We start from the raw sequence: 15427 nt of genomic DNA, 5'->3' as shown, positions 1-15427 counted from the left end.
GAGTCCAGTCTAATTACGTGAGACAGCACCTACTCGAAAAGGGGGCCCTGGACCTGGATGAGACAGTAAAGTTAGCCTCCTCTCTGGAAGTAGCGTTCCAGAGCCTTACCGCATTCCTGGTTGACCACGCGACCCCCTCGTGGACCCCCGACCACAGACTACCCCAGGCCTGTGCCACGCGGCCGCTCGCCCATCATGGGGGGCTACCCTGCTATTTCTGCGGCCAGTCCCAACACCCCCGGCAGCGCTGCCCGGCCCGTAATGCAAACTGCAGCAGCTGCGGGGGAAAAGGACATTTCACCAAAGTCTGCCTGGCCAGGTCTAGGAACTCTAATTCACAGGCCCGATCCTCAGACTCACAGGCCCGTAGACCCCGCAGCGTGGCAGCGTGTCTGCCAACTCCCCCCCACCCCCCCCCCCTCATCAGCCTCGTGCGATCCATGGGGGCCGCCATCTGCTACGCCGCTCGACACGTACGATCAACAAGGGCAGCCATCGCAGAGCCGCCCCAGCACCTCCGACCACGCCGGCTACCCGCAACTCAGCGCGGTCACTCTGGACCGGTCGCGACCCAAACACCTCCGGAGCTCCATGATCACCGTCCGGGTAAACAGACACGAGACGCCCTGCCTCTTCGACTCCGGGAGCACCGAGAGCTTCATTCACCCGGACATGGTAAGATGCTCCTCACTCCCAATTTTCCCGGCGGACCGAACGATCTCCCTCGCCTCTGGGTCGCACTCGGTGCAGATCCAAGGGTGCACTACCGCAACCCGAGCAATACAGGGCGCCGAGTACGCAAACCTTAAATTATATGTGCTCCCAGTAGGCGGTATAGCATACAGGACAGGACTTTTATTAGGTCAGAGGTCCAGCGTCTCTTGCGGTAGGGAGTCACCAAGGCCAGCAATAGCCCCTGGTTGTTGATTACAGCCAAACCATAAACCGGTACACGCGACTCGATGCGTACCCCTTCCCCAGATCGCAGACATGGTAAACCAGATCGCGCACTACCGGGTGTTCTCCACGGTGGATCTGAAGTCTGCGTACCACCAGCTCCCAATCCGCCCGGGGGACCGCCACAACACGGCGTTTGAGGCAGACGGCCGCCTTTTCCACTTCCTCCGGGTCCCCTTTGGCGTCACGAACGGAGACATAGAACATAGAACATAGAAAATACAGCACAGAACAGGCCCTTCGGCCCACGATGTTGTGCCAAACCTTTGACCTAGATTAATCATAAATTATCATCGAACCCACAGCGCAGAAGGAGGCCACTCGGCCCCCCGAGTCTGCACCAGCCCCCGGAAAGAGCACCCCACCCAAACTCAACACCTCCACCCAACACCAAGGGCAATTTGGACATTAAGGGCAATTTATCATTGGCCAATTCACCTAACCCGCACATCTTTGGACTGTGGGAGGAAACCGCAGCACCCGGAGGAAACCCACGCAGACACGGGGAGGACGTGCAGACTCCGCACAGACAATGACCCAAGCCGGAATCGAACCTGGGACCATGGAGCTGTGAAGCAATTGTGCTATCCACAATGCTACCGTGCTGCCCTTAAGAACAAATAAATCTACACTATATCATTTTCCCGTAATCCATGTACCTATCCAATAGCTGCTTGAAGGTCCCTAATGTTTCCGACTCAACTACTTCCACAGGCAGTGCATTCCATGCCCCCACTACTCTCTGGGTAAAGAACCTACCTCTGATATCCCTCCTATATCTTCCACCTTTCACCTTAAATTTATGTCCCCTTGTAATGGTGTGTTCCACCCGGGGAAAAAGTCTCTGACTGTCTACTCGATCTATTCCCCTGATCATCTTATAAACCTCTATCAAGTCGCCCCTCATCCTTCTCCGCTCTAATGAGAAAAGGCCTAGCACCCTCAACCTTTCCTCGTAAGACCTACTCTCCATTCCAGGCAACATCCTGGTAAATCTTCTTTGCACCTTTTCCAGAGCTTCCACATCCTTCCTAAAATGAGGTGACCAGAACTGTACACAGTACTCCAAATGTGGCCTTACCAAAGTTTTGTACAGCTGCATCATCACCTCACGGCTCTTAAATTCAATCCCTCTGTTAATGAACGCGAGCACACCATAGGCCTTCTTCACAGCTCTATCCACTTGAGTGGCAACTTTCAAAGATGTATGAACATAGACCCCAAGATCTCTCTGCTCCTCCACATTGCCAAGAACTCTACCGTTAACCCTGTATTCCGCATTCATATTTGTCCTTCCAAAATGGACAACCTCACACTTTTCAGGGTTAAACTCCATCTGCCACTTCTCAGCCCAGCTCTGCATCCTATCTATGTCTCTTTGCAGCCGACAACAGCCCTCCTTACTATCCACAACTCCACCAATCTTCGTATCGTCTGCAAATTTACTGACCCACCCTTCAACTCCCTCATCCAAGTCATTAATGAAAATCACAAACAGCAGAGGACCCAGAACTGATCCCTGCGGTACACCACTGGTAACTGGGATCCAGGCTGAATATTTGCCATCCACCACCACTCTCTGACTTCTATCGGTTAGCCAGTTCGTTATCCAACTGGCTAAATTTCCCACTATCCCATGCCTCCTTACTTTGTGCAGAAGCCTACCATGGGGAACTTTATCAAATGCCTTACTAAAATCCATGTACACTACATCCACTGCTTTACCTTCATCCACATGCTTGGTCACCTCCTCAAAGAATTCAATAAGATTTGTAAGGCAAGACCTACCCCTCACAAATCCGTGCTGACTATCCCTAATCAAGCAGTGTCTTTCCAGATGCTCAGAAATCCTATCCTTCAGTACCCTTTCCATTACTTTGCCTACCACCGAAGTAAGACTAACTGGCCTGTAATTCCCAGGGTTATCCCTAGTTCCTTTTTTGAACAGGGGCACGACATTCGCCACTCTCCAATCCCCTGGTACCACCCCTGTTGACAGTGAGGACGAAAAGATAATTGCCAACGGCTCTGCAATTTCATCTCTTGCTTCCCATAGAATCCTTGGATATATCCCGTCAGGCCCGGGGGACTTGTCTATCCTCAAGTTTTTCAAAATGCCCAACACATCTTCCTTCCTAATAAGTATTTCCTCGAGCTTACCAATCTGTTTCACACTGTCCTCTCCAACAATATCACCCTCTCATTTGTAAATACAGAAGAAAAGTACTCATTCAAGACCTCTCCTATCTCTTCAGACTCAATACACAATCTCCCGCTACTGTCCTTGATCGGACCTACCCTCGCTCTAGTCATTCTCATATTTCTCACATATGTGTAAAAGGCCTTGGGGTTTTCCTTGATCCTACCCGCCAAAGATTGTTCATGCCCTCTCTTAGCTCTCCTAATCCCTTTCTTCAGTTCCCTCCTGGCTATCTTGTATCCCTCCAATGCCCTGTCTGAACCTTGTTTCCTCAGCCTTACATAAGTCACCTTTTTCCTCTTAACAAGACATTCAACCTCTCTTGTCAACCATGGTTCCCTCACTCGACCATCTCTTCCCTGCCTGACAGGGACATACATATCAAGGACACGTAGCACCTGTTCCCTGAACAAGTTCCACATTTCACTTGTGTCCTTCCCTGCCAGCCTATGTTCCCAACTTATGCACTTCAATTCTTGTCTGACAACATCGTATTTACCCTTCCCCCAATTGTAAACCTTGCCCTGTTGCACGTACCTATCCCTCTCCATTGCCAAAGTGAAAGTCACAGAATTGTGGTCACTATCTCCAAAATGCTCCCCCACTAACAAATCTATCACTTGCCCTGGTTCATTACACAGTACTAAATCCAATATTGCCCCTCCTCTGGTCGGACAATCTACATACTGTGTTAGAAAAGCTTCCTGGACACACTGCACAAACACCACCCCATCCAAACTATTTGATCTAAAGAGTTTCCACTCAATATTTGGGAAGTTAAAGTCGCCCATGACTACTACCCTATGACTTCTGCACCTTTCCAAAATCTGTTTCCCAATCTGTTCCTCCACATCTCTGCTACTATTGGGGGGCCTATAGAAAACTCCTAACAAGGTGACTGCTCCTTTCCTATTTCTGACTTCAACCCATACTACCTCAATAGGGTGATACTCCTCTAACTGCCTTTCTGCAGCTGTTATACTATCTCTAATTAATAATGCCACCCCCCCCACCTCTTTTACCACCCTCCCTAATCTTATTGAAACATCTATAACCAGGGACCTCCAACAACCATTTCTGCCCCTCTTCTATCCAAGTTTCCGTGATGGCCACCACATCGTAGTCCCAAGTACTCGGTGTTCCAAAGAACAATGGACCGAATGGTGGACCAGTACGGGCTGCGGGCCACATTTCCGTACTTGGACAACGTCACCATCTGCGGACATGATCAGCAGGACCACGACGCCAACCTCCACCGATTTCTCCAAACCGCCCAAACCCTCAATCTCACCTACAACAAGGAGGAATGCGTTTCCCGCACGACCAGACTAGCCATCCTCGGCTACGTCGTGGAAAACGGGGTCCTAGGGCCCGGCCCAGACCATCTGCCCCCCTCCTACAACTCCCTCTCCATCACTGCCCCAAGGCCCTGAAGAGGTGCCTCGGGTTCTATGCGGACAAAGCCCGCCCACTAATCAAGGCCACCATCTTCCCACTGGCGGCTGAGGCCCGCTAGGCCCTCAGCTGCATCAAGGCGGATATCACCAAAGCCGCAATGCGTGCGGTGGACGAGTCCGTCACCTTCCAAGTGGAGAGCGATGCCTCAGAGGTCGCTCTCGCCGCCACCCTCAACCAAGCAGGCAGGCCGGTGGAGTTTTTTTTCGCGCACCCTCACCTCCTCTAAAATTCGACACTCCTCGGTTGAAAAAGAAGCCCAAGCCATCGTGGAAGCCGTGCGGCAGTGGAGGCACTACCTCGCTGGTAGGAGGTTTACCTTCGTCAACGACCAACGATCGGTAGCCTTTATGTTTGACAACACACAGCGGGGCAAAATCAAGAACGATAAGATCTTGAGGCGGAGAATCGAACTCTCCACCTATAATTACGATACCGTATATCGTCCTTGGGAAGCTCAACGAGTCCCCAGATGCCCTGTCCTGCGACACATGCGCCAGCGCGCACGATGACCGACTTCAGGCTATCAACGATGACCTCTGCCACCCGGGGGTCACCCGGCTTCTCCACTACATCAAGGCCCGCAACCTGCCCTACTCCACCGAGGAGATCAGGGGCATGACCAGGGACTGCCCAATATGTGTGGAGTGTAAACCGCACTTCTATCGACTGGATAAGGCCCACCTGGTGAAGGTGTCCCGGCCCTTTGAGCGCCTCAGTATCGACTTCAAAGGGCCCCTCCCCTCCACCGACCGCAACACGTATTTCCTCAACGTCGTTGACGAGTATTCCCGTTTCCCCTTTGCAATCCCCTGCCCCGATATGACTACATCCACTGTCATTAAGGCCCTACATAGTGTCTTCAACCTGTTTGGTTTCCCCAATTATGTTCAAAGTGACCGGGGCTCGTCGTTCATGAGCGACGAACTGCGTCAGTACCTGCTCAGTAAGGGCATTGTCTCGAGCACGACTACGAGCTACAACCCCCGGGGAAACGGGCAGGCGGAGAGGGAGAACGCGACGGTCTGGAAGACCGTCCTACTGACCCTGCGGTCCAGGAATCTCCCAGTTTCTCGCTGGCAGGAGGTCCTCCCCGACGCGCTCCACTCCATTAGGTTGCTCCTTTGCACGGCCACAAACGAGACCCCTCATGACCGCCTATTTTTTTTCCCCCAGGAAATCCACCTCCGGGGTCTCGCTTCCGCCCTGGCTGACGACACCGGGGCCAGTCCTACTCAGAAAACACGTCAGGAGCCAAAAGGCCTCTCTGGTAGAGAGGGTCCAGTTCCTACACTCAAACCCCCAGTACGCTTATATCGAACACCCCAACGGCCGACAAGATACGGTCTCCCTCCGGGACCTGGCGCCTGTCGGTTCCACGACCACCACCACCGCCCCTCCACTATATCCTGCCCAAACCTACCATGACCAGCGCCCCCGCCCCTTTATGGCACCCGCACCCCCTCCCACCCGCCATTCCCCCTTCACCGGTCCACAGGAATGAAACTCAGAAGAGACACTCCCGGAGTCCACGTCTGTACCCGCACTGGCGCCCTCGCTACCGATGCCAGCACGGGCGAGCTTGACACCCGGGCCAGCACCGACGCCAGAGCTTCGGCGATCACAGCGCACAATCCGTGCGCCGGACCGGCTGAACTTATGAACCCGTCACCCCCGCCGGACTTCATTTTTTTTAACAGGGGGTGAATGTGGTGAATGTATTATACCAATAATCCACCACTGTATCAGTACCAGGCTTTGCCCTTTGTATTTGTATCTGTGCTATGTTGTTGCCCTTGTGGGCTCCACCTATGGGCCATTGTATGGCATCATCCATAGGGGAACATGTTGGGACACGTATGGACTCCGTCCATGGCTCCTCCCCTTGAGGGGGGGTTATAAAGAGCAGTCAACCTGTAGGCGGCACACAGTATTGTATCAGTCGCAGGCAGGCACTGTTCTAAGTTGATTAAAGCCACGGTTTACTTTTACTCTTGTCTCGAGTGAATTGATGGTCGGATCACAGTCAATCTCTCTCTCACATTCAGTCTCTCTCTCTCTCCCTCGCTCTCTCTCTCTCTCTCTCTCTCACACAGTCAGTCTCTCTCTCTCTCTCCTTCTCTTGTACTACAGGTTCACCTGTGGCCCCTGCATGCTAGCTCCGCCCAGGAGCCGGGTTATAAATATGCGTGGCCTCAAGCTCACAGCCATTTCGTCAGCTGCTGTAGGAGGCCACACTTCAGATACTAATAAAGCCTCAGTTTGAGTTTGGATTCAACTTCGTCTCCAGTCAAATTGATCGTGCCTCAATTTATTAGTATCAGATTCAGAAGATGGACCTCCGGATTGAACCAGATCGACTGCAGCTGGATCCACACACAGGCGATGCCAGAAAGGACGTCCAGCACTGGCTAGCTTGTTTTGAAGCGTTTATCAACGCGGCACCAACCCCGTCCCAGAGGCTCAGAAGATTCAAATATTGTACTCCAGACTCAGCTCCAAAGTCTTCCCGCTGATCCAGGATGCGCCCAATTACGCTGACGCTATGACTCGACTCAAAGAGAGAGTTATGAGCAGAAGACGAACACGCTCTTCGCCAGACACGCACTCGCAACGTGTACTCAACTACCTGATGAGTCAATCGAGGACTTCTGGAGGGCCCTGATCCCACTAGTTCGGGACTGTGACTGCCAGGACGTTACAGCTAAGGAGCACTCAGATCTCCTTATGAGGGACACTTTTGTGACTGGGATTGGGTCCGATGTTATCAGGCAGCGGCTCCTAGAAGGGGCCACGCGTGACCTCGCAGAGACTAAAACACTAGCACTCTCCATGACGGTCGCCCTGCGCAATGTCCAGTCCTGCGCCCCCAACTGCGCGGCTCACTCCTCCTACGCTTCATGGGCCCCACAGGCAGCCGCCCCAGCGGGGGGGCTACCCACCCAGTACGCCTGCGCTACGCGCCAGCCAGTGATCTCTGGGGGGCCCCGATCCTATTTTTGCGGCCAACAAAAACACCCCCCGCCGCTATCCTCCTCTCCTCCCCAGGCCATGTGCGAGCAATGGGCGCCGCCATCTTCTCCCCCGCACAACAAGTGCGTTTCATGGGCGCCGCCATTTTGTAATCTCCTGGACCGGAGGGCGTCGCCATCTTGTCCACCCCGCAGCACACGGAGACCAACGGCGTTTCAGGATCCCGACGCAGCGGCCGCCTCACTACCCGACTGACCAACGCATCCACCAGCGTGAAAGTCAACGGCCACGTGACCTCCTGCCTACTGGACTACGGGAGCACCGAGAGCTTTGTACATCCAAATACGGTAAGGCGCTGCTCCCTTAAGGTACACCCTACCAATCAAAGTATCTCCCTGGCCTCCGGATCCCATCGCGTAGCGATCCGGAAGTACTCCACGGTCATGCTCACAGTCCAAGGCGTAGAGTTCCACGGTTTTCGCCTCTACGTCCTCCCTAACCTCTGCGCTGCACTTATCCTTGGCCTGGATTTTCAGTGTAACCTCCAGAGCCTGACTCTTAAATTCGGCGGACCCTTACCACCCCTCACGGTGTGCGGCCTCGCGACCCTGAAGGTCGATCCTCCTTCCCTCTTTACCAGTCTAACTCCAGATTGCAAACCCGTCGCCTCCAGGAGCAGACGGTACAGCATCCAGGATAAGGCCTTCATCATGGTCCGAGGTCCAGCGGTTGCTTCGGGAAGGCGTCATCGAGGCCAGCAACAGCCCCTGGAGAGCTCAATATAATCAATCAATTATACCCCACCTACATCCATAGCGATCGGGGTTCCTACTTCATGAGCGACGAGTTGCGTCAGTTCCTGCTCAGCAAGAGCATCGCCTCCAGCAGGACGACCAGCTACAACCCCCAGGGCAACGGACAGGTGGAGAGGGAGAACGCGATGGTCTGGAAGTCCGTCCTCCTGGCCCTACGGTCTAGAAGTCTCCCAGTCTCCTGCTGGCAGGAGGTCCTTCTCGATGCACTCCACTCCATCCGGTCGCTCCTGTGTACCGCCACCAACGAGACACCTCACGAATGAATGTTTGTCTTCCCCAGGAAGTCCACCTCCGGGGTCTCGCTCCCGCCCTGGCTGACAGTCCCAGGGCCCGTCCTCCTCCGGAAGCATGCGAGGAGCCATAAATCAGACCCCCTCGTCGAGAAGATCCTGCTCCTCCTGCCAACCCACAATAGGCCTACGTGGCACAATCAGGACGGGCGGCAGGACACAGTCTCCCCCGGGATTTGGCACCTGCAGGGTCCCCAGCGACCATCACCACCACCCCCGCCCACACACCGCCCCCCTCCACCGACTCAACTACTGGGTGAAGAAGAGGACTTCATGCTCCCCGACGCGCAGGTCTCGACCCGGTGCCCACACCACAGCCGGGACTGAGGCGATCACGGCGGAAGGTCAAAGCCCTCAACAGACTCGATCTTTAAGCCCACTTCACCCCCGCTGGACTCTTTTTTTAAACAGTGGGTGAATGTGGTAAACCACTGGATTGTATAATATGTGTATTGTGGTAAACTGCCATTGTGTTCTATGTAATGTGGTAAACCACTGCCCGATGGCTCCGCCCCCCTCAGGCCCGGTATAAAGGTGGCTGGCTCCGCCTCCCCTCGGGCTCGGTATAAAGGTGGCTGGCTCCGCTCCGCTCGGGTTCGGTATAAAGGTGGCTGGCTCCGCTCCGCTCGGGTTCGGTATAAAGGTGGCTGGCTCCGCCTCCCCTCGGGCTCGGTATAAAGGTGGCTGGCTCCGCCTCCCCTCGGGCTCGGTATAAAGGAGGCTGGCACCGCCTCCCCTCGGGCTCGGTATAAAGGTGGCTGGCTCCGCCTCCCCTCGGGCCCGGTATAAAGGTGGCTGGCTCCGCCTCCCCTCGGGCTCGGTATAAAGGTGGCTGGCTCCGCCTCCCCTCGGGCTCGGTATAAAGGTGGCTGGCTCCGCCTCCCCTCGGGCTCGGTATAAAGGAGGCTGGCTCCGCCTCCCCTCGGGCTCGGTATAAAGGTGGCTGGCTCCGCCTCCCCTCGGGCTCGGTATAAAGGTGGCTGGCTCCGCCTCCCCTCGGGCTCGGTATAAAGGTGGCTGGCTCCGCCTCCCCTCGGGCTCGGTATAAAGGTGGCTGGCTCCGCCTCCCCTCGGGCTCGGTATAAAGGTGGCTGGTCTCCGCCTCCCCTCGGGCTCGGTATAAAGGAGGCTGGCTCCGCCTCCCCTCGGGCCCGGTATAAAGGTGGCTGGCTCCGCCTCCCCTCGGGCTCGGTATAAAGGTGGCTGGCTCCGTCCCCCTCAGGCTCGGTATAAAGGTGGCTGGCTCCGCCTCCCCTCGGGCTCGGTATAAAGGTGGCTGGCTCCGCCTCCCCTCGGGCCCGGTATAAAGGTGGCTGGCTCCGCCTCCCCTCGGGCTCCGTATAAAGGTGGCTGGCTCCGTCCCCCTCGGGCTCGGTATAAAGGAGGCTGGCTCCGTCCCCCTCGGGCTCGGTATAAAGGTGGCTGGCTCCGCCTCCCCTCGGGCTCGGTATAAAGGTGGCTGGCTCCGTCCCCCTCGGGCTCGGTATAAAGGAGGCTGGCTCCGTCCCCCTCGGGCTCGGTATAAAGGTGGCTGGCTCCGCCTCCCCTCGGGCCCGGTATAAAGGTGGCTGGCTCCGCCTCCCCTCGGGCTCGGTATAAAGATGGCTGGCTCCGCCTCCCCTCGGGCTCGGTATAAAGGTGGCTGGCTCCGCTTCCCCTCAGGCCAGGTATAAAGGTGACTGGCTCCGCCCCCCCTCGGGCTCGGTATAAAGGTGGCTGGCTCCGCCTCCCTTCGGGCTCGGTATAAAGGTGGCTGGCTCCGCCTCCCCTCGGGTTCGGTATAAAGGTGGCTGGCTCCGCCTCCCCTCGGGCCCGGTATAAAGGTGGCTGGCTCCACCCCCCCTCGGGCTCGGTATAAAGGTGACTGGCTCCGCCCCCCCTCGGGCTCGGTATAAAGGTGGCTGGCTCCGCCTCCCCTCGGGCCCGGTATAAAGGTGGCTGGCTCCACCTCCCCTCGGGCTCGGTATAAAGGTGGCTGTCTCCGCCTCCCCTCGGGTTCGGTATAAAGGTGGCTGGCTCCGCCTCCCCTCGGGCCCGGTATAAAGGTGGCTGGCTCCGCCTCCCCTCGGGCCCGGTATAAAGGTGGCTGGCTCCGCCTCCCCTCGGGTCCGGTATAAAGGTGGCTGGCTCCGCCTCCCCTAGGGCTCGGTATAAAGGTGGCTGGCTCCGCCTCCCATCGGGCTCGGTATAAAGGTGGCTGGCTCCGCCTCCCCTCGGGCTGGGTATAAAGGTGGCTGGCTCCGCCTCCCCTCGGGCTCGGAAGAAGGTGGCTGGCTCCGCCTCCCCTCGGGCTCGGAAGAAGGTGGCTGGCTCCGCCTCCCCTCGGGCTCGGTATAAAGGTGGCTGGCTCCGCCTCCCCTCGGGCTCGGAAGAAGGTGGCTGGCTCCGCCTCCCTTCGTGCTCCGTATAAAGGTGGCTGGCTCCGCCTCCCCTCGGGCCCGTTATAAAGGTGGCTGGCTCCGCCTCCCCTCGGGCTCGGTATAAAGGTGGCTGGCTCCGCCTCCCCTCAGGCTGGGTATAAAGGAGGCTGGCTCCGTCCCCCTCGGGCTCGGTATAAAGGTGGCTGGCTCCGCCCCCCCTCGGGCTCGGTATAAAGGTGGCTGGCTCCGCCTCCCCTCGGGCTCGGTATAAAGGTGTCTGACTCCGCCTTCCCTCGGGCCCGTTACAAAGGTGGCTGGCTCCGCCTCCCCTCGGGCTCGGTATAAATGTGGCTGGTCTCCGCCTCCCCTTGGGCTCGGTATAAATGTGGCTGGTCTCCGCCTCCCCTCGGGCTCGGTATAAAGGTGTCTGACTCCGCCTCCCCTCGGGCCCGTTACATAGGTGGCTGGCTCCGCCTCCCCTCGGGCTCGGTATAAAGGTGGCTGGCTCCGCCTCCCCTCGGGCTCGGTATAAAGGTGTCTGACTCCGCCTCCCCTCGGGCTCGGTATAAAGGTGGCTGGCTCCGCCTCCCCTCGGGCTCGGTATAATGGAGGCTGGCTCCGCCTCCCCTCAGGCTCGGTATAAAGGTGGCTGGCTCCGCCTCCCCTCGGGCCCGGTATAAAGGTGGCTGGCTCCGCCTCCCCTCGGGCTCTGTATAAAGGTGGCTGGCTCCGCCTCCCCTCGGGCCCGGTATAAAGGTGGCTGGCTCCGCTCCCTCGGGCCCGGTATAAAGGTGGCTGGCTCCGCCTCCCCTTGGGCTCAGTATAAAGGAGGCTGGCTCCACCTCCCCTCGGGCTCTGTATAAAGGAGGCTGGCTCCGCCTCCCCTCGGGCTCGGTATAAAGGAGGCTGGCTCCGCCTCCCCTCGGGCCCGGTATAAAGGTGGCTGGCTCCGCCTCCCCTTCGGCTCAGTATAAAGGAGGCTGGCTCCGCCTCCCCTCGGGCTCTGTATAAAGGAGGCTGGCTCCGCCTCCCCTCGGGCTCGGTATAAAGGTGTCTGACTCCGCCTCCCCTCGGGCCCGGTATAAAGGTGGCTGGCTCCGCCTCCCCTTCGGCTCAGTATAAAGGAGGCTGGCTCCGCCTCCCCTCGGGCTCTGTATAAAGGAGGCTGGCTCCGCCTCCCCTCGGGCTCGGTATAAAGGTGTCTGACTCCGCCTCCCCTCGGGCTCGGTATAAAGGTGGCTGGTCTCCGCCTCCCCTCGGGCTCGGTATAAAGGTGGCTGGCTCCGCCTCCCCTCGGGGCCGGTATAAAGGAGGCTGGCTCCGCCTCCCCTCGGGCTCGGTATAAAGGTGGCTGGCTCCGCCTCCCCTCGGGCACGGTATAAAGGAGGCTGGCTCCGCCTCCCCTCGGGCTCGGTATAAAGGAGGCTGGCTCTGCCTCCTCTCGGGCTCGGTATGAAGGTGGCTGGCTCCGCCTCCCCTCGGGCCCGGTATAAAGGTGGCTGGCTCCGCCTCCCCTTCGGCTCAGTTTAAAGGAGGCTGGCTCCGCCTCCCCTCGGGCTCGGTATAAAGGAGGCTGGCTCCGCCTCCCCTCGGGCTCTGTATAAAGGAGGCTGGCTCCGCCTCCCCTCGGGCTCGGTATAAAGGTGTCTGACTCTGCCTCCCCTCGGGCCCGGTATAAAGGTGGCTGGCTCCGCCTCCCCTTCGGCTCAGTATAAAGGTGGCTGGCTCCGCCTCCCCTCGGGCCCGGTATAAAGGTGGCTGGCTCCGCCTCCCCTTCGGCTCAGTATAAAGGTGGCTGGCTCCGCCTCCCCTCGGGCTCGGTATAAAGGTGGCTGGCTCCGCCTCCCCTCGGGCCCGGTGTAAAGGTGGCTGGCTCCGCCTCCCCTCGGGCTCGGTATAAAGGAGGCTGGCTCCGCCTCCCCTCGGGGCCGGTATAAAGGTGGCTGGCTCGGTCCCCCTCGGGGCCGGTATGAAGGTGGCTGGCTCCGCCTCCCCTCGGGGCCGGTATAAAGGTGGCTGGCTCCGCCTCCCCTCGGGCTCCGTATAAAGGAGGCTGGCTCCGCCTCCCCTCGGGCCCGGTATAAAGGTGGCTGGCTCCGCCTCCCCTCGGGCTCGGTATAAAGGTGGCTGGCTCCGCCTCCCCTCGGGGCCGGTATAAAGGTGGCTGGCTCGGTTCCCCTCGGGGCCGGTATGAAGGTGGCTGGCTCCGCCTCCCCTCGGGGCCGGTATAAAGGTGGCTGGCTCCGCCTCCCCTCGGGGCCGGTATAAAGGTGGCTGGCTCCGCCCCCCCTCGGGCCCGGTATAAAGGTGGCTGGCTCGGTCCCCCTCGGGCTCTGTATAAAGGAGGCTGGCTCCGCCTCCCCTCGGGCCCGGTATAAAGGAGGCTGGCTCCGTCCCCCTCGGGCTCGGTATAAAGGAGGCTGGCTCCGCCTCCCCTCGGGCCCGGTATAAAGGAGGCTGGCTCCGCCTCCCCTCGGGCCCGGTATAAAGGTGGCTGGCTCCGCCTCCCCTCGGGCCCGGTATAAAGGTGGCTGGCTCCGCCTCCCCTCGGGCTCGGTATAAAGGTGGCTGGCTCCGCCTCCCCTCGGGCTCGGTATAAAGGTGGCTGGCTCCGCCTCCCCTCGGGCCCGGTATAAAGGTGGCTGGCTCCGCCTCCCCTCGGGCTCGGTATAAAGGTGGCTGGCTCCGCCTCCCCTCGGGCTCGGTATACAGGTGGCTGGTCTCCGCCTCTGACCCAGCTCGGGATCAGAGGTCAGGAGGCTTTCTGTTTAGTTTAATAAACCCTCAGTTTAGTTCACTACTCGTCGTATGTTCATTGATGTCACATCAGAGACTCTGAAGGCGTGAAGGGGAGAGTGCGTGGAGTGTGGTGTTCAGATAGAGGATCAGCCATGATCAGAATAAAAATGCGAAATAGTCTCGAAGGTCTGAACCGCCTCCTCCTGCTCCTATCTTCCAAGTTTTCTGTGTTTGTTGTTGGGACTTGGTGCTGGGATTTGTAGAATTCGCTGCGGGGCTTGTGGGATTTGAAGTGTTTGCTGGGATTTGCTGCTGGGAATTGTAGTGTTTGCTGGGATTTGCTGCTGGGAATTGTAGTGTTTGCTGGGAATTGTAGTGTTTGCTGGGAATTGCTGCTGGGAATTGTAGTGCTTGCTGGGATTTGCTGCTGGGAATTGTAGTGTTTGCTGGGATCTGCTGCTGGGAATTGTAGTGTTTGCTGGGAATTGCTGCTGGGATTTGCTGCTGGGAATTGTAGTGTTTGCTGGGATTTGCTGCTGGGAATTGTAGTGTTTGCTGGGATTTGCTGCTGGGAATTGTAGTGCTTGCTGGGATTTGCTGCTGGGAATTGTAGTGCTTGCTGGGATTTGCTGCTGGGAATTGTAGTTTTTGCTGCAACTGATTTCCTCACCTCTCCTGATCTTTACCAATTGGCTCCAGCTTCTTCAATATTGCTTCAAAATCATGGATCTCATTCCGAAACAGCTGGAAAAAAAAGAGGTCAGTGCATTGAATGCTTCAACCGTCCTCTGACCCTCCGCCCCCCCCCGCGACCCTCCACCCCCCCCGACCCTCCACCCACTCGACCCTCCGCCACCCGACCCTCCGCCCCCCGAAGTGTGTCTACTTCAATGCCAGGAGTATACAAAATAAGGTTGGGGAACTGGCAGCATGGGTTGGTACCTGGGACTTCGATGTTGTGGCCATTTCGGAGACATGGATAGAGCAGGGACAGGAATGTATGTTGCAGGTTCCGGGGTTTAGGTGTTTTAGTAAGCTCAGAGAAGGAGGCAAAAGAGGGGGAGGTGTGGCGCTGCTAGTCAAGAGCAGTATTACGGTGGCGGAGAGGATGCTAGATGGGGACTCTTCTTCCGAGGTAGTATGGGCTGAAGTTAGAAACAGGAAAGGAGAGGTCACCCTGTTGGGAGTTTTTTATAGGCCTCCTAATAGTTCTAGGGATGTAGAGGAAAGGATGGCGAAGATGATTCTGGATATGAGCGAAAGTAACAGGGTAGTGATTATGGGAGACTTTAACTTTCCAAATATTGACTGGAAAGGATATAGTTCGAGTACAGCGCGGTGTCTGTGGGCGCGGTGTCTGTGAGCGCGGTGTCTGTGGGCGCGGTGTCTGTGAGCGCGGTGTCTGTGGGCGCGGTGTCTGTGAGCGCGGTGCCTGTGAGCGCGGTGTCTGTGGGCGCGGTGTCAGTGAGCGCGGTGTCTGTGTGCGCGGTGTCTGTGGGCGCGGTGTCTGTGGGCGCGGTGTCTGCGAGCGCGGTGTCTGTGAGCGCGGTGTCTGTGAGCGCGGTGTCTGTGGGCGCGGTGTCTGTGAGCGCGGTGCCTGTGAGCGCGGTGTCTGTGGGCGCGGTGTCAGTGAGCGCG

The 15427-nt window shown here is 57.8% G+C and overlaps 1 protein-coding gene across 3 annotated transcripts in view; it reads right to left on the bottom strand.

Moving 5' to 3' along the window:
• spef2 (sperm flagellar 2) overlaps positions 1–15427 on the bottom strand; it is a 941194-nt gene that overhangs the window by 762600 nt on the left and 163167 nt on the right. For all 3 annotated transcript variants that reach the window (XM_072515585.1, XM_072515587.1, XM_072515586.1), the window contains exon 6: positions 14460–14533. In XM_072515585.1, the coding sequence (XP_072371686.1) occupies positions 14460–14533 (74 nt within the window). The remainder of the gene's footprint in view (positions 1–14459; positions 14534–15427) is intronic.

This window comes from Scyliorhinus torazame, chromosome 9 (genome assembly GCF_047496885.1).
Source record: "Scyliorhinus torazame isolate Kashiwa2021f chromosome 9, sScyTor2.1, whole genome shotgun sequence".
In the NCBI taxonomy this organism is placed as follows: domain Eukaryota; kingdom Metazoa; phylum Chordata; class Chondrichthyes; order Carcharhiniformes; family Scyliorhinidae; genus Scyliorhinus; species Scyliorhinus torazame.
This window is presented reverse-complemented; position numbering and strand designations above follow the sequence as displayed.